The 24,165-nt window shown below is 50.0% G+C and overlaps 1 protein-coding gene across 5 annotated transcripts in view; it reads right to left on the bottom strand.

The window, feature by feature from the left end:
- Positions 1 to 24,165, bottom strand: part of Vrk3 (VRK serine/threonine kinase 3) — a 31,395-nt gene that overhangs the window by 2,316 nt on the left and 4,914 nt on the right. For 2 of the 5 annotated variants that reach the window (XM_028858867.2, XM_028858868.2), the window contains exons 3-13: positions 19,167 to 19,306; positions 16,877 to 17,026; positions 15,355 to 15,549; positions 14,249 to 14,313; positions 11,669 to 11,735; positions 10,474 to 10,558; positions 9,760 to 9,865; positions 7,620 to 7,712; positions 6,453 to 6,585; positions 5,400 to 5,520; positions 2,789 to 2,847 (exon numbers count right to left, since the gene is read on the bottom strand). In XM_028858867.2, coding sequence (XP_028714700.1) covers positions 2,789 to 2,847; positions 5,400 to 5,520; positions 6,453 to 6,585; positions 7,620 to 7,712; positions 9,760 to 9,865; positions 10,474 to 10,558; positions 11,669 to 11,735; positions 14,249 to 14,313; positions 15,355 to 15,549; positions 16,877 to 17,026; positions 19,167 to 19,305 — 1,213 coding nt within the window. In that variant the 5' untranslated portion in view covers position 19,306. The other 3 variants (XM_028858869.2, XM_037200460.1, XM_037200462.1) reach the window with 3 other exon arrangements.

Below are 24,165 nucleotides of genomic sequence, written 5' to 3'. Positions count from 1 at the left end.
TCTGCAGGGCAGCAGGCACTGTCCAGCCATCTCCCCGGTCCAGCGGCACTTCCCTAACATTTACCTATCATGGACGTGGAGGTCAGAGGACAGCCTGGGGTGAAATGAGTCCTTTCATCCTACCACACAGCTCCCAGGGCTTGAACCCATCATCAGACCTGGAAGCAAGTGCTTTTACCCTGAGTCACGTCAACACCCCCAGGGTGATATTTTTATTTTCTAGTGCGTATCCGATTCTCTATGTGCAGGGGGTGTGTGTGTCAAATGCAGACGTCAACAGCAGCTGCTTCCTCTCAGGTATCATTCTCCACCCTGTTCGCTGAGCAAGGCTCTCACTGACCTGGAGCTCACTGACCCAGCTAGAACAGCTGGCCATCGAGGTCCGACCACCCACCTGTCTCTGCTGTGTCCAGCAGTGGGGTTATAAGTGCTGTGCGGGCTTTTCACATGTATGCTGAGATCCAAATTCACAACATGCTGGAAACTGCAGATGCAGTGAGCAAGGCTGGTATGCACAGCACTCCTGCCCCCACGACAGACATTCATCTCTCCTCCCTCAGTATTGAATGTTACTTCCCACCTCCTGGGCAGGCCTTAGACTACTCTGGGCTTCTCTGTGTGTTCCCTTAGTAGTGGAGGAATCTACCCCACAGGGCCCCTGCACAGCAGAGGTGAAGCAGAGGTGAGGTCTGACTGGAGCCTTAGACCTCCCAGTGACCTACAGACGGGAACAGCCACAGGGAACAGCCACAGAGGCTGGACTACAGTGGACACCAGCAGATGAACCACAAACCACCCAACCAAGCCAGATCTTACACAAAACCTGGGGCTGGAGAGATGAGTCAGAAGCTAAGTCCATCAGGCTTGAATTAAATCCCTGGTGCCCACATGTTGGGTCACAAACATCTGCAACTCCAATTCTAGGGGACCTAACACCTCTTCTGCCCTCTATGGGCACTACACATCCTGGTGTACAGATATATATGCAGGCACCAAAGTCATACACATGAACTAAAAACAGACTTTCAAAAAGAGCATCTGGCCGGGCGGTGGTGGCCTATACCTTTAATCCCAGCACTCGGGAGGCAGAAACAAGTGCATCTCTGTGAGTTTGAGGCCAGCCTGGTCTACAGAGTGAGATCCAGAACAGCCAGGGCTACACAGAGAAACCCTCAAAAAACCAAAAATAAATAAACACATAAATCAACAAAGCATGTGTCTCAGGCCACCGCCGAGGTGCCAGCCAGCCACTGATGCACATGCTCGCCACGCTAGCACTAAGGCTGCTCTGCAAAGCAGGGCTGTGTGTGTGTGGGGGGGGGGCAGGAGGCTCACTCTCTATACCACTCAACTCTCTTTGCTTGAAATGTTAAGTTTCGGAGGTAGGGCACTGGGACCTCACCCTTGCTTTTCAAGCACCCCACTATTTGGTCCACACAGTCCTCATTGTGCTTTATAAAAAATCGTTTAAAGCCGGGCGGTGGTGGCACATGCCTTTAATCCCAGCACTCGGGAGGGAGAGGCAGGCGGATCTCTGTGAGTTCGAGGCCAGCCTGGGCTACCAAGTGACTTCCAGGAAAGGCGCAAAGCTACACAGAGAAACCCTGTCTCGAAAAACCAAAAAAAAAAAAAAAAAAAAAAAAAAAAAGAGAGAGACCTCCACAATCTACCTGTCTCAAACAAGGAAAACAAGGGACCCAATCTGGGTACTATAATTCTATTAAAAAATTACAGGGTCTGCTGGGCGGTGGTGGCGCACGCCTTTACTTCCAGCAGTTAGGAGGCAGAGGCAGCAGCTCTCTGTGAGTTCGAGGCCAGCCTGGTCTACAGAGTGAATTCCAGGACAGCCAGGGCTACACAGAGAAACCCTGTCTCAAAAAAACAAACAAAAGTTACAGGGCCATCAATATGGCTCAGTGGGTAAAGGCACTTGCCACCAAGACTGACAACCTGAGTTTGATCCTTAAAACCCACAGGATCCTCAGGAAAGAGAGCACTGAAGGTGTGTTCTTACTTCCACACTCATGCTCTCTCTCTCTCTCTCTCTCTCTCTCTCTCTCTCTCTCTCTCTCTCTCTCACACACACACACACACACACACACACACACACAGCAAAGTAAAAATAAAGAGATAAAATGTAAAGAAAGGTATGTGTATGCAGGCATGGTGCTTACACTTGGGAGGTAGAGGAAGGAGGACCAGGAGTTCAAGGACAGCCTGGAGTACACCGTGAGTTTGAGGTCAGTCTAGGCTGGATAGGAGACCCTGTATCAAATTAAATAGATAAAATGTATAAAGTTCAATTAAAAGTAAAAGAAGACAAAAGGATGTGTAAAGGCTGGGGATGTGGCTGAGTGGTAAGCACTTGCCTGGCACACACCAGCCCTGGATTCCATTCCCAGCTCCAAAACAACCCAAGAATTATGTGTGTGTCCACAGTTATCATTGGGAGACATTATCCATTTTTGTTTTGTTTTTGGTTTTTTTTGGTTTTTCGAAACAGGGTTTCTCTGTGTAGCTCTGGTGCCTGTCCTAGACTAGCTCTGTAGACCAGGCTGGCCTCAAACTCAGAGATCCACCTGCCTCTGCCTCCCGAGTGCTGGGATTAAAGGCGTGCTCCACCACTGCCCGGCTTGACATTATCCATTTTTACATGGTTCTGTTTGTTTCCTACAAGCATACACACAGTACACATGTAACTGGGAAAACCCAAAGAGGAAAAACATAGATGGTAACGAAAGGCCTCCAGGCCACGGGGCCTGACTGCCTCTCCCCATTTAGGACACACCTGAGGCCCTGCTCCTGCGGCTACAAAGTCCCACGAAGAGCTCGGGACTGTCCAGGTACCTTCACGGGAGAGCAGATGGGAAAGGAGAGTGATGAGTTAAGATGGAGTGTCCTTGATACATACACACACACACATACACATGCACACGTGTGCATGCGCACACACAAACACACCCAAGGCCCACACTTGTCAAGCGTGGTATTCATGTTTTACTAGATTTGCTGTGAGAACTCAATTAGTGGATCCAGAGCCACAGCTCTGGATGGCAGTGCTGAGTGTGGGGGAACCAAGGGTCCAGTTCCCAAAGCCTCTGCTCAGAGGAGTTTCATCCACCAGTTAAAACGCAACCTTCATAGTATTATTAAAGTTTTAGTTTTTTGAGGCATAATGTCATGTGGCCCAGGCTGGCCTTTAATTCACTCTGCAGTTAAGAATGACCTTGAACTCCTGATCCCCCTGCCTCTACCTCCTCAATGTTGGGATTACAGGTGTGCACTACACCTGGCTCATGGGGTGCTGGCCAGACACTGTACTGACTGAGCTACCTCCAGGCCTAGGAATCTGCACGTTTGGTGACTGTGTGTGAGCTCACAAGTGAACACCCAATCCCACAAGACTGGATTAGTTATTACAGATACCTTCAGTAGGAATTCACAACATGACATGTTCTAATGTGTGAGGATAGCGCGCGCGCGCGCGCGCACACACACACACACACACACACACACACACACACACACACCCCACTTAGGAAAGACAGACAGTGCTTCTGGACCCTCCCCCGAGTCCCCTGCCCCACCGCTTCTCTAGTCTAGACGTCCAGGCTGGCCCGCCCCCACCCTTCTCTGTCCTGCTCCCAGCCAAGCTTTCTCCAGCCCATCCTCCTGCTTCTCAGTTCCTATCATGCCCCTGTGCCAGCTACGGGCCCACTTCAGGCCTCCTGCATGTGAGTCTGTAAGGGCCTACGGTCTGTCTCTGACCAGGCCCAGCCCTACCCTCCAAGCCCACAGCCTGCCTGGGGCTCCCTAGTGCAGAGTTAAAACTCAGGAACACAATCCCCATCAGCAGCTCCTGTGGCCTGGCCTCCATCATATCCTTCCCTGTCCCACGCTCCTAGACCCACAGGCCTCACAGCCACTCACTGCTTTCTGCAACCTGGGAAGAGGGTGTCTCTGATCCCTCATTGCTCCAGGCCATCACCCTCACCTGCTCTGGCTGCTTCTTGCTCCATGACCTCTGTGTCCACACTCAAGCCTAGGCTGGCCCACACAGTATTTCTTTCAGTTTATGGCACCACTTTATTATTATTGTTGCCAGGAGATGTGGGAACAGAATGTGGACATACGGAAACTAGACCCACGTTAGATAGAGGTCGAGGCTCTCCACCTGAGACATGAGCCAGCATACCTGACTAAGCTGACTTACGTGTTGGTCGGCTCCCTGGTTTGTCCCTAATCCAAGCCACAGGAGCATCTCACTAACCTGTCACTCCTGACCTTTTAGCCTTTGGGCACCTGCTCCCTGCGTTAGGCTTCATTTTAAAAGGAAACTATTCTACTGCTGCAGAAGCAGCACCACATGTTGTGGCTGGAACCGGAGAGTAGGTAGCAGATCCTAGGGGGTACAATAACCAAGCAGGTCAGAGTACCCCAAGGACAGGGAGCAAAGCAGCCTGGTGGGTGTTCTCCGGGGTGCTCCCTCTTTTCTCAGAGATTTCATCTTCTCAGGGCTCCAGCTGACAATCCCAGAGATAGCCGAGAGGTCTGATCTCTGTCTGGACTTGAGCCACCTGTGAAGCCCATCCGGGATGGTCAGGGCCCTGCTGCCATCTGGTCTACACAGATCCAGATCTCCAGCTAAGCAGCACACCCTATGGACTCCACCAAGGCCACACTGCCTCACAATACAGCAGACCCTAGACCAAAATCCAACTGTCCCTGTCGGCCAAGTGCACAGCAGAGTGCCTCGTTCAATGCCATTTTTGGTGTCCTTGGTGTCACATAGTCCCCAGCCCCAAACAGGTTTCCTGCCGCTATCCTGGGTGCTGAACGGCAGTCCTAGCTCTTGAACTCGCAGCTTTTCTTGGTGCTGCACCCCAGTGCATTGCTTCCCTCCGTCTTTCTTACCCACTGCTTCAGGAATAATTGCTAGGACCTGAAGACTCACACGCCGCCGAAACCAAGGCATAATCCTGGGGTTATGGGGGCAGGGTGGCTGGGGGTGCATGCCCTGTGAATGCAGCCTGTGAATGAATTGTGGTGTCCTGCATGCCATGAAGCCCTGGACACTCACCTCCTAACCCTCACAGCTTGTGACTCATGCCAATTATGTAGCAGTTCCTGGTGAGAGACGAGCAGGGCTCCAGGAAGTAAAGGTACTCACCCAGCATTCAGAAGAGTGGAGCCAGAAGCCAACCGTGGGTGGCATGGCCATAGCCCACACTCTCCTCTGCTGGAATATACCACAGAGGATTCACTGGAGGCTGCAGAGGGCCGTGGCTCTGTGGGTGGCTACCTTTCCATCCCTCCCACTCCCTGCTGGAATCTGAGTTCCTCCCCTCCCTGAAGAAGTGCCTGGGCTCATACTGGGTGCTACAGACCCTTGCACTCACTTCTGCTTCTGCCTAGTGATCTCCTCGGTGTTGGGAAGGCAGTTTGTCCATGGCAGGGACCCATAGAACCACTTGAGCATACAGTAGCCCAAGGTCTGGAGGTCGCTGCGGCGGGACGGCCCTGGGGAGAAAAGGGGAGAGGTGGGGCTCAGTCTGGATGCTCCACCATCCATGGAAGACTGTCTTAGCCATCACTGCTCAGTTCCAGCCCCCCTTATTCTCCCCATGACTCTCACACACTCTGTTGCCTGTCACCTACACCAGTACCCCAATTCCTCCATCTCGTCATCTTTTGTTAATACACTTATCCAGTGAGCTCTGGGGGCCTGTGCACCAGGCCTGGCCTCTCATCTCCCAAATGGACAGGAGTGCATTTCCCAGACAGGTAAGTGGGAAAAGACGCAGCGTGGAGCCACCTCATCCTAGCGGAGACAGGACAGGGCAGAGAAGCCAGCAGCAGGGGCCAACACTTTCCTTCCCCCTGCTAACTCCCTGTTCAGACAGCTGAGTGCTAAGTTAAGTACCAGCAGCCTCACTGCCCGCCCCGGTGCGGCACCGGCACCGCGCCGCTCAGGGACCACAGTCGGATGGACGCAGACACAGGCAGATGGATGAGATACTGCGAGTCAAGAAAGAGGGCTGGAGAACCTGTCTAGGGCTGTCACCCTCCTGTCACTCCCGTGGGGAACAGGATCCTCTCTTGTTCAAGGCTTAACTCTCATGACGCCACAAAGATCTCAGGCTCCAGTAACGGATGGCCCGTTTCTACACCTGCATTCCTAGTGACCCTAAGGCAGCACTCATCACCTCCGCCAGACTGGTCTCAGTCTCTGAGCCTCTGGAAGTGTGACAAAGCGGCTGTCCTTTGTCCTGAACCCCAAATCCCCACTGCTCAAAGGCCACCATCCAGTTCTCCCTGCTGAAGGTGACAAATCCTTCACATGGCCAGGACACTGTCTATACCCCCATCATGGCACCCTTTACGACCCTCAACTAAGAACCCATACAGCTGCCCAGGACGAGAACTGAGTGTCATGGTGCTGAGCCTCTCACCACATCCCTTGTGTGTGTCCACACTAATGAACTCCAGGTCTCCCTCATGTGGGCTCCTGCTGCCTTCTTTGTAGGCCACATGCTTGCCACCTGGGCAGTAGCGGAAGGTGAAGCCATAGCCCACCAGGGTCACCTGTGGACAAGGAGGCACACAGACCTGAGGTTAGGACTGCAACCTTGGTGTCAGACCCCAGCGTGGGCACAGAGCCTGTGTCAGCGGCCGCCCATCCAACCCCGACAGCTGTAAAGGGGAGACGTGGGGCCGCCTATTGGTTGCAGAAGGTCAGGCATAAACTCAGCTGCATCCCTGCTTTGGGCCTCAGGTGAGACTGAACATCACGGTGGACCAGGGGTGTAGTGGGGACCGCTCACCTCAGGCTGGGGAGCAGAGAGAGCAATGGAGGGGAAACAGGAACAATACAGGATACATCCTTGAAAGGCATGCTCCTGGAGCCCCACTCCTGATCTCCATCACCTTGCAAAGACACCCCAAATGACGGCTCCACCAGTAAAGAAGTCTAATGTGGCGGCAGCGTCCTTTGATCCAGGCACACACAAACCTCACCTCTGAGGACTGAACTTAACACCTAAGCTGCTTTGTTGTCTTGCCTTTGCCTGGCCGCCCAGCACTCCACCTGCCTCAGCTGTGAAAGTACCACCAGCACCTGAGCCGGTGGGAAGATGCTTCACGTCCACATTGTAACACTGACTGTTCTTGGAGACAGGGCTCATATACGCCAGGCTGACCTGGAACTGCACATGCATTTGAAGATGACTGAACTTTTTGTTGTTGCTGCTGTTGTTTGAGATAGGGTCTATACAAGCCCTGGCTGTACTGGAACTCACTATGTAGACTAGGCTGTCCTTGAACTCACAGAGATAACCTGTCTCTGCCTTCTGAGTGTTGGGATTAAAGGCGTACACCACCACATCTGGCTTAGGGTGACTGAACTCCTGACCCTCCTGTATCTACTCCCTGAACGCTGGGATGACAGGTGTGTGCCTACATGCCCAGTTTATGTGGCTCAGAGACGGAAGCCAGGGTTTTATGTATTCTGGGCAAGCATTGTACCAATGGAGCCACATCCCAGCACCACAAAAAAGGGTGCTTGTGCATGCGCATGTGCGTTCACGCGTGTATGTGTGTTGGAGGGGTCTGGCTCTCACCTGGCTTAGATCCTCTGGATTCACAAAGACATTCTCAGCTGTCAGGTTCCCGTGAACATACTCATTTTCGTGGAGGAACTCTAGAGCATCCAGCTGGAGGAAGAAGGTGTTGAGGTGGTATGATTGACAGGGCCATGATAATGGGAAAGGAGCAAAACTGTTAACCTAGGGATCACTGCAGGGCTATCCTGTCAACCTAGGGGGCGCTGCAGGGGGTATCCTGTCACGTTCTAGTGTAGCATGAGGAAGTTCACTGTAGTAGCATGCCTAAACATGGCTCAAGTTAGACTTTCTAAAGAATTGAGCAATTAGCCAGGCATGGTGGCACACGCCATTAATCCCAGCACTTGGGAGGCAGCGGCAGGAGGATTTCTGTGTGTTTAAGGCCAGCCTCATCTACAAAGTGAGTTCCAGGACAGCCAGGGCTGTTAAACAAAGAAACCCTGTCTAACAACAACAACAACAACAACAACAACACACACACCCCACCCCCCCCACCCCCCACCCCCACCCCCCGCACAACCCAGCACTTGGCTGGTGCTTGCCTTTCCACCCACCTCCTGTGTGGACCTGACGCCCTCTGCAGGAGTAACTAGCACCCTCCGCCATCAGGGCTCTGCTCGTTTTTCTGAGAAGCCAACTGTTAAGCCCCTTACTGGGGTTCTAGTAGTAGCTCTGCTGCTGAGCCACACCCCTTCCCAGCAACTTCCGCTGCATCTCCAGCTCCAACTTTTACACTGAGCCCTGGACTGTCATGAGGCTCCATGGGTGTTAGTCTCATCATCCTGCTTCTATCTCCAGACCCCTCCTTGACCCGGGGGCCACTTGTTCTAGTATCCCCCCTGCCCCGCCAGGACGCTCCGCCAGCCCCACCCTCTCCACCGGAGCCTTCGTCTTGCCTCTGGTTTCCTTGTTCCAGCTCTACCCGACATGGCAGACGCGAGGGTCTTTCTGCCTCACTGCCCAGCGTTCCCAGCACTCCCTGCTCCTTACCTGGTATTTGCGACTGTGTGTGATGGACTCTGCACACACTGACCCCACCCCCGCCCCACTACAGACGGCCAGGACTGTGCCTCACCTAACAAGCACATCACTCCCTTGGTGCTGACATCACCGGCTATGTGGTGATTGAGCTTCTCATTCTTCTTAAGCAGGGTCAGTTGTTGTTTGTTGTTTTGAGACAGGGTTTCACTGTGTAGCCCTGGCTGTCCTGGAATTCACTCTGTAGACCAGGCTGGCCTCAAACTCAGAGATCCACCTGCCTCTGCCTCCCGAGTGCTGGGATTAAAGGTGTGCGCCACCTGGGCTACTGGCAAGCAGGGGTCATTTCTAAAAGCCAACTGTTTACGAGAGCCCTGTCCATGTAACTGTGAGAATGAAGACATGAAGACAGGAAGGGCTACTCTCTACTCCATCTCAGCCAGAGAACGCCGGGTACTTGGTGACCATTTAGCACAAGCATGAATGAGTGAATGAATGAATGAATGAATGTGGGAATGAGTAACGTCTCTGTACAAGCTGTGGTGGTCTGAATGAGATGTCCTCAATGGTCTCGGGTGTTTGAAAACTTGGTCCCTAGTTGGTGGAAGTGTTTGAGAGGAATTTGATGTTAGATGTGGCCTTGTCGGAGAAGGTGTTCTGGGGTTTCAGAAGCCCCCTACATTCCCAGTGCATCTCTACCTCTGTTTCGGGTTCTAAGGTGTGAGTGCTCAGCTGCTTCCGCTGCCTTCTCACCGCTCGGCCATGCTGCCATCATGGACTCCGACTCTCTGAAGCTGTAAACCCTAATAAACTCTCCCTTAAGGGGGCCTTGGTCACAGTGTCTTAGCAATAAAAAAGTTAGCAAGACACAAGCCTTGGCCCAAGCTGTCTCCTTGGCCTAGAAACTTCTCTTCTACATACCACCACCATTCTTCCACCCAGCATCTTAACAGTTCCCACTCTTCCCGAGAGTCCAGGCTCAAATACATGGCCTGCACTTTGTTCCAGGCTGGGCCTCCAGGCTGATTCGAGGGACATCATCACCCATCCGACTAGACCACTGGTGTGCTGGCCTCCCTGCACCCATGAAGATGAATCCATCTGCCTGATGGGGAAGCTGGGATTTGAAGAGGATGAGGAGTGGTCCTGAGATACATACCAGCCTGCAGGCCACCTGCAGCACACATCTCTCTGATATCACATGCTTTGGGTTGTCATCCAGGGCTGACTGAAGGCTCCTCCCCAGGCTGGGGAACACCAGGAACCTAGAAGACAGAGAACCATGGGAGCTGGAGACGCGGGATGTCGAGCCCGGCAAGGTATTCCACAGGGACAGGGCAGGTGAGTTCAGACACTTATCCCCAGCACTGCTAATCTACAGCTGTGTACCTACCTTTGGGCTCACTGTCCCCCTTTCCTGTGAGCATTCACACTGCCCGCCCGGGGCAGGTCTGAGAGCTTGGGTTCTTCACCCTCAGTTCTCGGCCAAACCGTAAACAGATCCGTTTATTGTCCCCATTCCCGCACCCCAGTTCTCAGCCAGCGGGGGCCTCAGGTATGCCAGCCCTTACTCTTGGGTCTCTTAGCCTCGCTCTTTGCTGCTTTGCCCCACCTTGCTCTTGTCCCCTCCCCTCTGCTGCCTAGAGAAAAGCACCATTACAGGCAGGGGGACTTTGCTGGAACACATGCCCAGGTCAGCTGTGGCTCTGGAAGTCAAGCTGACTGAGACTCATCACTTGGAAAGCTGGACTACCCTAGTCATGAGCCACAGCCCTATTCTGGAGGCAAAGATGTCCCCGTGAGAAATGCCCATTCATGCAGCAGAGGGGCCAGTGGGTGGGGTAGGGGTCGGGGAGCAAGTGAGGTGGCTCACCTGTACTTGTCCTGGTGAATGCCAAAGCCGACACAGGTGGGGATGGCCAGGAGTGGAACCAAGAACTGTTTCTTCCACTTGTTCACTGCGGGAGGCAGAGAATCAGGTCAGGTTCACAGCCGGATGCCAGGCTCACGGGAACAAGCCCTGCCTAGGCCAGAAGCAGAGAGAGCCCAGACCAGACTCTGGGTCTCTTCATTTGTCCTCACTGTATGACATCATTCTGGATGACGGTGAGAAGAGGTGCGGCCAGGGTGGGCACATCTGTGATCCATGTCTGCCAGTAATTTTAGGCAAGCATGCAAAAGGCAGGCATGAGGGCAAGAGGCTAGAGCAATAGGGAAGGGCTTCTATGGCTCAGCTGGTAGGCGCCTGCCTAGCACGTACAACGTCCTGGGTCCCATCCCCAGCACTGCATAAAACGGAATTTGGTAGAGCACACTGGAAATCCCAGTACTCAGGAGGTGGAGGCAGGAAGATCAGGAGTTCAAGGTCATCCTTGACTACATTTCCAGTTCAAGAGACCCAGGGCTACATGAGACCCAGTCTCAAAATAACGAAAGGAAGGAAGGAAGGAGGGAGGGAGGACAGGGTGATCTCTGAGTTTACGCGCAGAGCCGGCAAGATTAATAGAAGTCTAGCCAGCCACACATCACTGAGCCCCTGGGCTAGAGCGGGATGCTGGGATCTGCCAGTGCGGGCTGGCAGGGGAGACGCAAGGGCGGCAGTTCAGCTACCACCTATGGGGTAAATACTGCCCAGCGGGCCGTCTCCAGGGGCTGCACAACAGGAATGAACGCAGTTGGAGAGGGGCAGAGCATGTGCGCGTGGTTCCTCACAACATGACAGGTTTATAGAACCCAGAGAGTACAGCTAACAGAAGACAGAAAAAAATACTCGGACCCCAGGCATTAGGAGTATGTGTCTTCGGAATGTAACCAATTTGATTTAAAAATTTCCCTAACAACTGGTGATGTGACAGCCAGCACACAGTGTTCATGACAGTCACCACTGGTCTCTCCAGAGCTGCTACAGGCCAGCCCCGCCTGTCTTCCGGGGCCAGAGGGCTGAAGGAGATGGGCGTCAGGCTGTGGGCGCAAGTGGACGCATACCCAGGTCTCTGGCCACCACATCACTGAATACCTGGAGGACCTGTCACCCAGCCTCAACTCTCCTGCCCGGTCCCTATGGATACCTTGCGCAGGCTTGGCTGCCCTCTGAAGGAAGTTCTGCTCATTGAAAAGGCGCCCATCCTTGGAGTCCTGGGGGTGAGAGGAGGGCAGAGGCTGTTACACCAAACCCCCTTGGACAAGAGCCCCAGATTCCCAGCAAGACCCCAGTGGCACACCAACAAACTCCGTTTCTCCCTGTCCCGTAGCAGGACAGTTCCCGGAGAATCGTGACTGAGCAGGCTGTGCTGCTCAGTACCCACCTCCCTGTTGTGTGATATTTTGTTCGTGTTCTGACAAATAAAGCTTGCCTGGAGATCGGAGGGCTAGCCATAGAGGACAGGCAGTGGGAGCACACACCTTTAATCCCAGCACTGGGGAGGAAGTAGAAGATCAGGAGTTCAAGGCTACCCTGAGCTACATGAGGTTGAATCAGTCTAAAAAAGAAACAGTCGGGCAGTGGTGGTGCATGCCTTTGAACCTAGTACATGGATGGCTCACACCTTTAATCCCAGCACTTGGGAGGATCACACCTTTGATCCCAGCACTAGGGAGGTGGAGACAGGAATATAAGCCGGGTAGAGACAGGATCTCGCCCCCATTCAGTCTGAGGATTCTTAGAGACAGGATCCTTACCATTTTGGTCTGAGATTTCCTAGAGGTAAGAGGTTCAGCTTTCACCCTGATATCTGACTCTGGGTTTCTACTGTTACGACTAATCAGGATCACACTTCACCTCCCTTTGATTGTTTTATTATGGTAAATCCACAAGTTTGCCCTAGACATGTGGCCCTTACATAAAACTTCATTTCCTAGCCTGCTTTGCAATGAGGCACAGCTTCACGACCGAGTTCTGGCCAATGAAGGCGTGCCAGGAGTTCCAGACCAACCTGGTCTAGTTACTGAGAAGCAGTCTCAAACAAAACAAAACAAAACAACAACAACAAACAAAAAACAAAAAAAAAAACCCCACGGTGTGTCAGGACTGAAGGGACGGCTCAGTGGTTAGAGCCCTAGCTGCTTTGCAGAGGACTCAGGTTTGGTTCCCAGACCCCACATCAGGCAGCTCTCAGCCACCTGCAACTCCAGCTCTAGGGGACCTGATACCCTCTTCTGGTCTCTGTGGGCACCAAACATGCAAGTGGTACCAAAATATTCATGCAGGCAAAATATTTATACACATAAAATAAAATTTATAGACTTTAAAGACTGGGGACACACCTACCAAGTGAGTTCCAGGAAAGGCACAAAGCTACACAGAGAAACCCTGTCTCGAAAAACCAAAAAAAAAAAAAAAAGTTTGGACACACACACACACACACACACACACACACACACACACACACACGGGACACACATCAAGCCAAATCTTCTAACTACATATACTATTCTACCTCGGCTCTAAAGGTCACAGCATTACACAGCCGGGGTCTGTCCGATAGCTCTCTCCTTTCCCCTTCCCGTCTCTTTCTCCCCCACCTCCACAGCCCCGTCCGTATCCTTCTAGGACATAGCCTCAGGGATCCAACGCTGGCCTCAAACTCTTGGTGTAGCTGAAGACTGAGTTCTTGATCCCCTGCCTCCGCACTCTAAGTGCAGGGGTGACAGGCAAGCACAACCCTCGCTGCGCAGCGCTGCTGACAGAGCCCAGGGCTGTGTGCTGGGCAGGCACTGTGCTTCCCGAGCTGCACCCCGCTCTGACTCCTTCCTTGCCTGCCTCTTTCCCTCTCCCCTTCTCTCTCCGTTCCTGTCTTCTCGTGTGTTACGTTTGGAATGCAGTGGCGACCTCAGAGACTTGCTGACAGAGTGCAGTGACGTGCCCAGGATTCACCTGGCTGGGGTCCGTCACATAGGAACCTGAAGCGGAGGGCACTAGGCCTCAGGGGGCTGGACATACTCCCCTCCACACCCTCTTGCTCATGCTCTCTCGGACTCGGCTTCTTGGCTGCTACAACAAGAGCTGCTCTGGGCTGGAGAGATGGCTCAGAGGTTAAGAGCACTGACTGCTCTTCCAAAGGTCCTGAGTTCAATTCCCTGCAACCACATGGTGGCTCACAACCATCTGTAATGAGATCTGGTGCCCTCTTCTGTATATATAATAAATAAATAAATCTTTAAAAAAAAAAAAAAAAAAAAACAAGAGCTGCTCTTGGCCACACCTTTCCCCCCATGATTGCCAAGTGAGGTGCTCTGCTTGGCAACACCCTCCCCACACGATAGACTCACCAAATAAATCCTTCCTCCCTTGATATGTTTTACACAGAAATTTCGTCACAAAACCCTGACACACACAGTGCCTGACAAACATACTCTGTAGGAAGCAGAATCAGTGGGCAGGTAGCCACAGGAAGCCAACAGCCCTGATCTTGGAGCTCAGTGGGGTCAGGGTCACATGACCAGGAACCATCAAAGGCAGGTGCAGGGGCGAGCCTCACCTCTGCTCCCGAGTGAAGAGGAGTGTGCCTGGTCAGAGTCCCATGGCTCCTCACAGACTAGGGGCACCCTGTTTTCAGGGTGGGCTCCCCAGGCTGCAAGGGAACTCAGAGGTCAAGGGTTACTTTGAAAGCCCTCCACCCTCCCTTCTGAGTTGCCCTTGGACCGCTCACCAGCTTGAGTGAGAACCTATGCTTCTGGGTCCCTGATTCAGAGGGGAGGACAAAAGTGGGCTTGGCTGTAGAATGGCAAAGAGAGAAACATCAGAACTCGAGGGAGTGTCAGGGCCACTGATCCCCAAGCTGCTCAGAACCCGGAGCCAGTTCTCTGCTTCCCATGGGGAAGTGCATCCTTGGTCCTCAACACCTGTTCCCTCATGGTTCTCTGCCTCCCTCCCTCCCTCTTCAAAGTTGCAGGGATTGAATCTAGAGTCTTGCATTAGGCAAGTGTGACAGATCTGTCAACTTGACACACCCTAGATTAGCTGGGAAGAAAATCTCGATGAGGGATTGTCTACACGGGTTGGCCTGTGGGGGATTGTCTTAACTGACGTGGGAAAACTAAGTCCATCGTGGGTGGCACCATTCCCTAGGAAGGTGTCCTGAGCTATTAAGAGTGGAGACATCAAGCTGAGCACAAAAACAAACACGCATTCAATTTCGGCCTTTGTTCTTTATGGTTGTGACCAGCGCCCTCAAGCTCCTGCTTTAATTTCCCTGTTATCATGAACTGGAACTGTGAACCAAATCCACCTCCTTCTCCCCTAAGTGACTTTTCGGCAGGGCTCCAACAGAACGTGAGTAGGACAGCCATCTTCTCCACACCCCAGCCCTGATGCTTCCTTCTTGACCATCGACTTGACGGGCCTGAGGAGCAGCAGCGAGGCTAGGGAGTGCAGTTCCGGGAGACTCTGTGGTGACTTCCAGACCTAAGGAGGCCCTGAGGGCTCTGCCCTTAACGATGGGTTAGTCCTTTGAAGGATTCAAATATAATACCATCTCTGGGAGGTGGGGCCAAGCTGGAGGAAGGAGGCAAGCTGGAGGGAGGGTCATCCCTTGCCTTGGTCACTCCCTGTGACCCTTTCCTCTGGTTCCTGGGTGCCTGGTCTGAGCTGCTCTGCTCCATGTGCACTCCCTACCATGATGGACTAGAACTGGTCAAATCCCGAGCCCAAGCCGGGCTTTCCTCCTTGAAGCTGCTGTCCTTGGGTATAACGCACCATCTGTGTGGTGCTACGTGGCCTGGCACACCCCTGTGCACTGGGACAGACAGTGTGTACCTTCGTAGAGAATGCCTTGGTCATCCCGGGTCTGGAGGGCCCCAAGGGTCCAGTGCTGCCCTTTCTTGTCAGTCAGCCATGTCCCCGGGGGCAAAGCCTGGAGTGAGGTGGTCACTCGGCTCCGCTTCAGTGTCTGAGGACTCAGCCTGGAGGACTGTGGGCTGCCTCTGGGGGTCGGGGGTCTGCTCCAGGTGCCTGCAGGGAGACGGACAGGTAAAGCGGCGTGGAGAGAAGCAGTGCCCAATCATGGTCCTACTCCTGTTTGTGGATTCTCCCTGAGCTCCCACAGGTCAGGATCTTTGTTCCACAATATTGGAGGCCCTCATGGGTCAGGTCTGGACCCCTCCCAGTGTGGTGGGGATTCTGACCTAGACAGAACTAGTCAGAATCAGATCAGAGATGAAGCAGTCAAGGTGGATATTGGGGACAGAAGAGATAGGTGGCTTGAAGAAGTCAAGGAAGGCTTCCTGGGAGAGGGTACACTACAGCAGTCTTTTTGGCTAAAAGAAGTTTGCCAGGGAGAAAGGACATTACAGACATTCACCCCAAAATGGGTCTTGGCTATGTGTTGGGCCCAGAGTGTTAGACTCAGGATTGATCTTGAAGGACACCCAGACATCAGGCCTCTCTTGCCCAGCACTGGCTGGGAAGATAGTATGAGTCCTGTATGGTCCCTTCCAAAAAGAACATGTAGGACAGGAAAAGAGGTACAAGGGACATGGAACCAAAAGTGATGAGTGGATAAACGAGAGCAGGTCTAGCCAGAGGTAATACAGGCCTCAATATACACTCACCAGCTCAGAAGGGATTCTAAGAGATTAGGTCTCTAAATGGTGGGAATTGGGAGCATCACAGGCCTGCAGGAGGTGAAGGCAAGCTGGTCTGAGGGAACAGATTAGCAGAGCTTAGAGATGGATAGTCCCTCAGGTTGCTCTTCTATTTACTGGGATATGGAGTCAGAAACACAGTATGTAGTTTAAATGGCAGGCTAGATATGGCTAGAGAAAGAATTCGTAAATTGGAAGATAGAGATGAAGAAACTACTCAAAAACTGAATGTGATAGCATGTGCCCATAATCCCAGTACTTGGGAGGCTGAACCAGGAGGATAGCTGTGAGTTCCAGGCCAGCTTAGGCTATGTAGTGAGAACCTGTCTCAAAGTTCCCTGTGGGGATGGACAGGAAGGGGACACTGGGAAGAAGTTCCAGGCAGGGCTGACTGACTGATGTTTCAGATGACACAGTAGTGGATTTTTCTCAAATATGGTTTTAACTTTCCGATTTCATTTTTATTTTTAATTGTGTAATTGTGTTTGTGTGGGGTGGGTAATTTCACTTACGTGCAGTGCCTGTGGGAGAAGAGAGCACTGGCCCTCCTGGAGTTGGAGCTACAGGTTGAGGCGTCAGACATGACGCTGGGAACTGAACCTGACCTGCTGAGCCATCTCTCCAGCCCTTGTCCCAGACACTGTCCCAGGACCCCTCTCTGCCCCGTCCAGACACAGGCCAGCCCCAGCTCTCACCTGTGGCTCTCTCGGGAGAATTCCAGGTCTCTTCAGCACCAGAACTGTCACAGTCAGAGAGGAGGGAGGGTGGGCGAGCGGTGACAGTGTGCGACCATTTCACTTTCTTGGGAGAGGTTTCAGAGCTGGCGTTCAGCTCTCGCCTGGAGCCTAAAGGTGAACCAAATGCAGAGTAGAGTTCTGAAGGCCTTCCGGGCCCAGGCAATCCTGAACTCTGTGCTCAGGGTCAGCCACGCTCTCTCCTCTGACCTTCACAGAGCGGTCCTGCTGTCTCCATGGCCCACTGTCCGAGTGCTCCTTCTCCTGATTACCTTTCCTCCACCAGCCCCAGCCTCCTTCACATCTTCCATCACTTGTCAGTCTGCTGCCTTCTAAGCAACTTCTTTTTTGAAATTTTTGATTTAATGTATTATCAGTGTGTGTGAGCGAGTGCATGCACACACACACACACACACACACACACACACACACACACACAGGTGTGAGCATGCCATGGTGCACACACATGGAAGTCAGATGACAGCTTCTGGGAATCAGTTCTCTCCTTGCACTGTCTTCTAAGGGTGAACCCAGCTCACCAGGCTTGTGCAGCAAGCATTTCTATTCTGAGCTATCTTGCTGGCCCAGCAATTTGTTTTTGCAGTTGGGTGCTGGTGGCGCACACCTTTAATCCCAGTACTTGGAAGGCAGAGGCAGGGGGATCTATGTGAGTTTGAGGCCAGCCTGGTCTACAGAGTGAGTTCCAGGGCAGCCAGGACTACACAGAGAAACCCTGTCTCAATCCCCCCTCAACCCCCAAAAAAGACAAGGTCTTGCTATATGGCCTAGATTGGTCTTAAACTCAAGAAAATTCCAATTCTCCTTCCTCAGCCTTCCAAGTGCTGAGATTACAGGTATGTACCACGGTGTCCAGCTTCTGAGTAAATTCTCCAGCTCTATCTAGTCTGCCATTTAAAGCATACACTAAGTCTCTTATTGCAATGACTGCAATTACATGTGTCTATGTATTTATGTGCTTTTATATGTATGTATTTAAAGTTTCCTTTTTTTTTTCTTTCTTTCACTGTTCGGGCCTTTCGGAAACACAGTAGAGTAGAAGAGCACTCTTCTCTCAAAAGCAGAGTTTGTTTTTCACTAGGGCACCCAGGGTTGCTCTTCATAAGCAGAGTTGAATCACATGCAGTTTCTTATCCAATGAACAACAGTTCTTTTCAGGTAAGGAAAGTCACTCCTGAGCTCCCACTGAGATACTAAGTGGAAATGGCACTCGCGTCTTTTGCCAGCAAGTACAGTGCAAGGGATGGAAAAGAATCCACTGTTGTGCTCTCCTACCTAGGCAGAGTTGAACTAGATATAGCTCGTGTGTGTAGGAAGTCCAGTTTAAAGTTTCCTTTTTGCAAACATATTAAACATACTTTGCAAATATTTGTGTCTTTTAATTCTTTTTGCTTTATTCTTTTAAGAGTTCTTAACCCATTGAGCCATGTCTCCAGCCCCATTTTTTTTTTTAATCTTGAGATAGGATCTCTCACTCAGTAGCCCAGGACTCAGACTCATGGTGATTCTCCTGCCTCAGCTTCCCAAATGCTTGGATTACAGGCATAGCCACCATACCTGCAGCAGCTGTCAATTCTAAGGGGACTCAGTGATTCCAGACACCCTTTAACTTCATCATAATCCATGCGCATGAGCGACACACCCCAGTAACATGACAGCTGACAGCTACCACAAGGATTACCAGACACATAGAAGCCCCAGCAAGATGGCTCACTGGGTCAAAGGACTTGCTACTGAGCCTAATGACAAGAGTTCAATCCCCGGGTCCCACATGGGAGAATTCGGACGTCTGTAAGCTGTCTTCTAAACCTCACACGTGCCCCTGAACGAGAAATATACACTAAATACTCAGTGTGTTAATATGCATCCAACATTGTCCAACTCCTGCCTTGCACTGTGACCGTTTAACGGTCTGGTGAGGTACCAGGACTATGTAGACGTGGGATGGCTGCAGTTTATGAGTCTGGCTTGTGTTCCTGTTGGTTTCAGCTCCACATCTTTCCTTTAAGAAATGGGTGACAGCTGTCCAGTCAAACTGTTTGCTAAACAGTGTTCCCATGGCTACCTCTGCTTCTTCAGACATGCTTAACTGCAACAGGAACCTCCCTTTTGTGCTCATGAGACCCAGAGACCACCCTCTGACAGGTATGTAGACAGGGATTTCAACAGTATGGCCCAAACTACAGAAGCTGTAAGAAACTGCAGGATGGGGCCAGCCTTCGCTGGTTCCTACCTCGAAAGGATGACACAAGACGCGGAGTGCCAGTCTGGGCTTCTGCATGCTCCTCTACAGGCAGGGCCTTGCCGCAGTACGGGCAGAACTTGAATGATACTTTGACACTTTTGCCACAGCCTGGACAGAAGGAGATCATGCTGCAACAAAGAAAGGGGGACAGGAATCAGAATGGCACCAGCCAGAGTATGAGCTGCAAGGAGCCGCAAAGGGCCTGTGCATGCATGTGGAGGCCACAGGTCAACCTCGGGGGTTGTGCCCGAGGTCCCACACACCTTGTGTTTTAGACAGTGCCTCTCACTGGTCTGTAGCTTGTCAAGTAGACGAGTCTGTCTGGTCATTCAGTCCATGAATTACCACCCCCCCAATACCCCTCAATGTCTCTGAATCACCAGAACTAGGATTACTAGTGTACACTATCACAGCCAGATTTTTCTGTGAACCCTGAGGGTTGAACTCAGGATTCTTTATATTTGCTTGGTGTCTTAGTTAGCTTTAATTATCAACTTGGCAGAGCCTAAAATCATTTGGGAGGAAAGCTTCATATGAGGAATTGTCTAGATCAGATTTGCATGTGGGGGGATTGTTTTGACTGATGTAGATGGACCAGCTCATTGCAGGCAGCACCATTGCCGATGGAGATGATGCTGGACTGTAAAAGAAAGCCAGATGAACATGAGCCAGCAAGCAGTGTCCCTCCATAGTTTCTAAGCCAAGTTCATGCTCTGACTCCTTCAATGACAGACATGTAAGCCAAAGAAACCCTTTCTTCCGTAAGTTATATTTGGCCAGAATGTTTTATCACAGCAACAGAAAGGAACCTGGGTACACGGTGGGTGAGCATTCTCCCAACTGAGCTGCCTCCCCAGATCCCTGTTATTGCTGTTTCTGCGCTTCCCTTTTATCTTTCCATGTTGGAATCTCAGAACCTTTTGGGCCTGTTTCTTCTTACTGATGACTTATAGAACTTGCCTTTGAAAGCTACAAGCGATCTAAACAAGTAGTTAAAGATGCCTCAGCAAAGAGGAGAAATGTAGGTGGAGTTATTTGTCAGGACCACTAGTCAGCTCTGTCCCACCATCCACGCCCAAATAGCTACAAAGAGACTTATTATTCATTATAAATCCTTGGCCAATAGCTCAGGTTTGTTACTAACTAGCTCTTACATCTTAAGTTAACCCATATGTTTATCTGTGTTCTACCACATGGCCCAGTACCTCTTTCCAGTACGGTATGTTTATCATCTCCTGCTTCCTCTGTGTCTGCTGGTGACTCCCAGTGTCCTCTCAGTTTGGCTCTCTTGCCAAACCTCTTCTTGCCTAGCTATTGGCCAGTCAGCTCTTTTATTAAACTAATCAGAAGGTGCCTTGGCAAAGATACATCTTCATAGTGTGCAAAAGGATTATTCCACAGTAGATAGAGCAGTTCCTTTCTCCATGGCTGTGGCAGAGCAAAAGACTCTTTTATTTCAATCATGGAGCAGTGTAACGTGCTGGGCTGCAAAGATTGTTCTCAGATCCTGCTATATTCCCAGATGTTAGCAGGCCCAGCTGGCAGTGCTGGTGAAACAATCCGTCAGACATTTATTGTGTTCTTTTCTGATTATTCTGGCTCACAAGGGCTGGCAAGACGGCTTAGTTCAGTGGTTCTCAACCTTCTTAACACTATGACCCTTTAATACAGTTCCTCATGTATGGTGAACCACCCACCACAAAATTATTTTCATTGCTATTTCTTTTTTTTTTTCGAGACAGGGTTTCTCTGTGTAGCTTTGCGCCTTTCCTGGAGCTCACTTGGTAGCCCAGGCTGGCCTCGAACTCACAGAGATCCGCCTGCCTCTGCCTCCCGAGTGCTGGGATTAAAGGCATGCGCCACCACGCCCGGCTTTCATTGCTATTTCATAACTGTAATTTTTGCTACTGTAATTTTATAGAATAATCTTTTTGTACAGTGTGAAGATGTGTCACTCTGATTGGTTAATAAAAAGCTAAATGGCCAATAGCTAGGCAGGATTTTCTGGGGCAGAGAGAATGCTGGGAAGAAGGGAAGAGATGCCAGGACACAGAGCAAGCAGCATGGGCATTACAAAGTAAAGTTAACTGAGCCACATAAAAGAACGTAGATTGCTGGGGATGTCTTTCTATATGCTGTGAATGTGCTGCTCTGACTGATTGACAAATAAAATGCTGATTGGCCAGTAGCCAGGCAGGAAGTATAGTATAGGCGGGATAAGCAGAGAGAAGAATTCTGGGAAGTGGAAGGCTGAGTCAGGAGACACTGCCAGACACCACCATGAGAAGCAAGATGTGAAGGCAGAACTGGGAAAAGGTACCAAGCCATGTGGCTAAACATAAATAAGAATCATGGGTTAATTTAAGATGTAAAATCTAGCTAGCAGGAAGCTTGAGTCACTAGGCCATACAGTTCGTAATTAATATAAGCCTCTGTGTGTTCACTTGGGTACCAGTGACCACAGGGCCACAGGAGCCAAGCAGGCAGGGAAAAAACTTCAGCTGCAAATGGCACCCAATGGCTCAAGTTTCCACCTAAGTTCCTGCTTCATGTCTCATGTGGGTGGCGAGACACCACAATATGCGGGCTTGAGCTACTCTATGGCAGGTTCTCGGCATACAGGCTTGACCTACGCCACATGGTGTCTCCAAGCTGTGCACTATGCTGCGTGGTGGATATAGTTTTTGCTAGTTAAAAAAAAAAAAAAAAAAAAAAAAAAAAAAAAGGTTTCTGGGCTACACGCTGCTTTGATAGAGGCATAGACCCACTGCCTCCCAGAGTCCAGTGGTGAGCATGGTTCCTCCGGAGCTGGCAGTAAACGTAGTTCTGCCATGTTGGAAAGCTGAGGTGGGTGGAGCCAGCAGCCACTGCTGCTCTTTCAGTCTTAGAAATGCTGCAGTTTAAAGCAAGAGGTTCACAATAAGACAGATTCAGATGGAATAGTTTACAATGTGTGTAAAAGTGTGTAAAGTCTTTAAAGAGAAAGTAAAAATAATATAAAAAATAAGCCACATAAAGATGGATATCACACAGAGAATGTGGATTGTGTTGTCTTTGAGATTTTTAACTACAGAAAGGCATTTGATTGTAAAGGCTGCTCAGTTAAACCAATATGTATATTTTAAAGGTACCTTGACTTCAAAATTTGGATCTAAGAATATGTTGCTTTGGAAAGGAGGCTCTGCTTTTTTTTCCACAGAAAGCAAGAGACTATGGATTTGTTCCAGATTAAGATACATAAGGTTTGACCAGCCAAGACCCCCTGAAAAGGTCTCCAATCACACCATGGCCCAGATGATCCACTATCTAAAATGGTTTCAAGGCAACTGGCTCAGATAATACAGTCTCACGGACTACTCCATAATCCTAAAATGTTCTTTGTGTCCCTATAAGAGTACAGTGCCCTCATCCAGCAGGAAGTAGTATGAGAAGCTACGCCCAAATTCCCAAATATGGAACTTGAGATGGAACTGGCTCACTCCTTCTCTAAACCCAAGCATATTGCTAAAAGAAAAGGTCGAGAAATTCTTCTGTCCCATATCAGAAGAGCTCTTTGGTGTGGGACAGAGAAAAACCAATATTTTTATTTAAAGCAGGTTGATTATAAATGTGATTTCTTTCTAAAAAAGAAAAGGGAATAGTATAGATATGATAGGATGAAAGGGTAGATTAATGAACCTACTTTTAAAAAGCAACAACTTGTTTAGAAATGTTCTACAATGCTATGGATTTTAGTGTATTGATACAAGTTTAAACTTAATTTTGTTATACTGTATATATATTTCTACTCTCGTTTGAGGTATTATGTTTATGTAACTCATTTAGATTGTAATTGATAATTAAAAAATACAGATTAATAATTAGTCTTCTATGATAGTCAAACTTATAGTCATATTAAGTTTTCTAGGTATACATAGATATAATTCAATTAGGTAGGTAATCTTCACACACTTCAAAGACCTACAGAATATGGCATTTAAAATGTTTTAAAAATTTAGACTTTCTGGACAGTGAGACATGTCTGCTCCTGGCAGCACTGGTTTACTTCAGAGAGGAGGATGGGCATCGAAGACGCTCTATATGGAGTTTATCTTTTTCTTGGAAAAAATAGCCATTTGGGCAAGAAATTGCCTGGACTGCTTGATCGACTGGACATGCAGGACCCATAGGAAGGTGACCACTGAACTCTGCTTGGCAAAATAGTCCTTCAGGTTCCTGCTTCGCAGAGGAAACTGCCAGACATTCTACAGGACACAGAGAGAAGTGACTGAGAGACTCAAGGCCTGTGGGCTGAAGATAGATGCCCCAACTTTACAGAAGAACTTTGGATGACTGTTCAGGCTGCCAGCTGTCTCTGTCTACTCTCACAAGACTCCCGAAAGTTGCTTGCGTCCTTCTCCCATTTCTCAGGTAATATTATATCCTTCTGAGGCCTTTGATGTAGTTGAAGACTAGAGATAGTTATAATTTTCCTTAGTTATGATAAAAGATAAGTTAGATATGAAACCTTAGACTCACAAATATAGGATAGATAGGATATCTTCTTTAATTTTGCCAAATACAAATAGACTAGATGTTATAACTATGATTCTTGCTTAATAATTGTTTTGCTATATGTAATTTTACTATGTTAAAGTTAAAACCTTCCTTTTTGGAAAAAAAGAAAAGGGGAAGTACTAGGGATGTCTTTCTGTATGCTGTGAATGTGCTGCTCTGATTGATTGATAAATAAAATGTTGATTGGCCAGTAGCCAGGCAGGAAGTATAGTATAGGCAGGATAAGCAGAGAAGAGAATTCTGGGAAGTGGAAGGCTGAGTCAGGGGACACTGCCAGCGCTGCCATGAGAAGCAAGATGTGAAGGCAGAACTGGGAAAAGGTACCAAGCCATGTGGCTAAACATAAATAAGAATCATGGGTTAATTTAAGATACAAGAACTAGATAGCAAGAAGCCTGTCATGCCATACAGTTTGTAAGTGATATAAGCC

This window comes from Peromyscus leucopus, chromosome 1 (assembly GCF_004664715.2).
Source record: "Peromyscus leucopus breed LL Stock chromosome 1, UCI_PerLeu_2.1, whole genome shotgun sequence".
NCBI classification, from domain to species: domain Eukaryota; kingdom Metazoa; phylum Chordata; class Mammalia; order Rodentia; family Cricetidae; genus Peromyscus; species Peromyscus leucopus.
The sequence above is the reverse complement of the archived record's forward strand: the minus strand, read 5'-3'. Positions and strand labels throughout refer to the sequence as shown.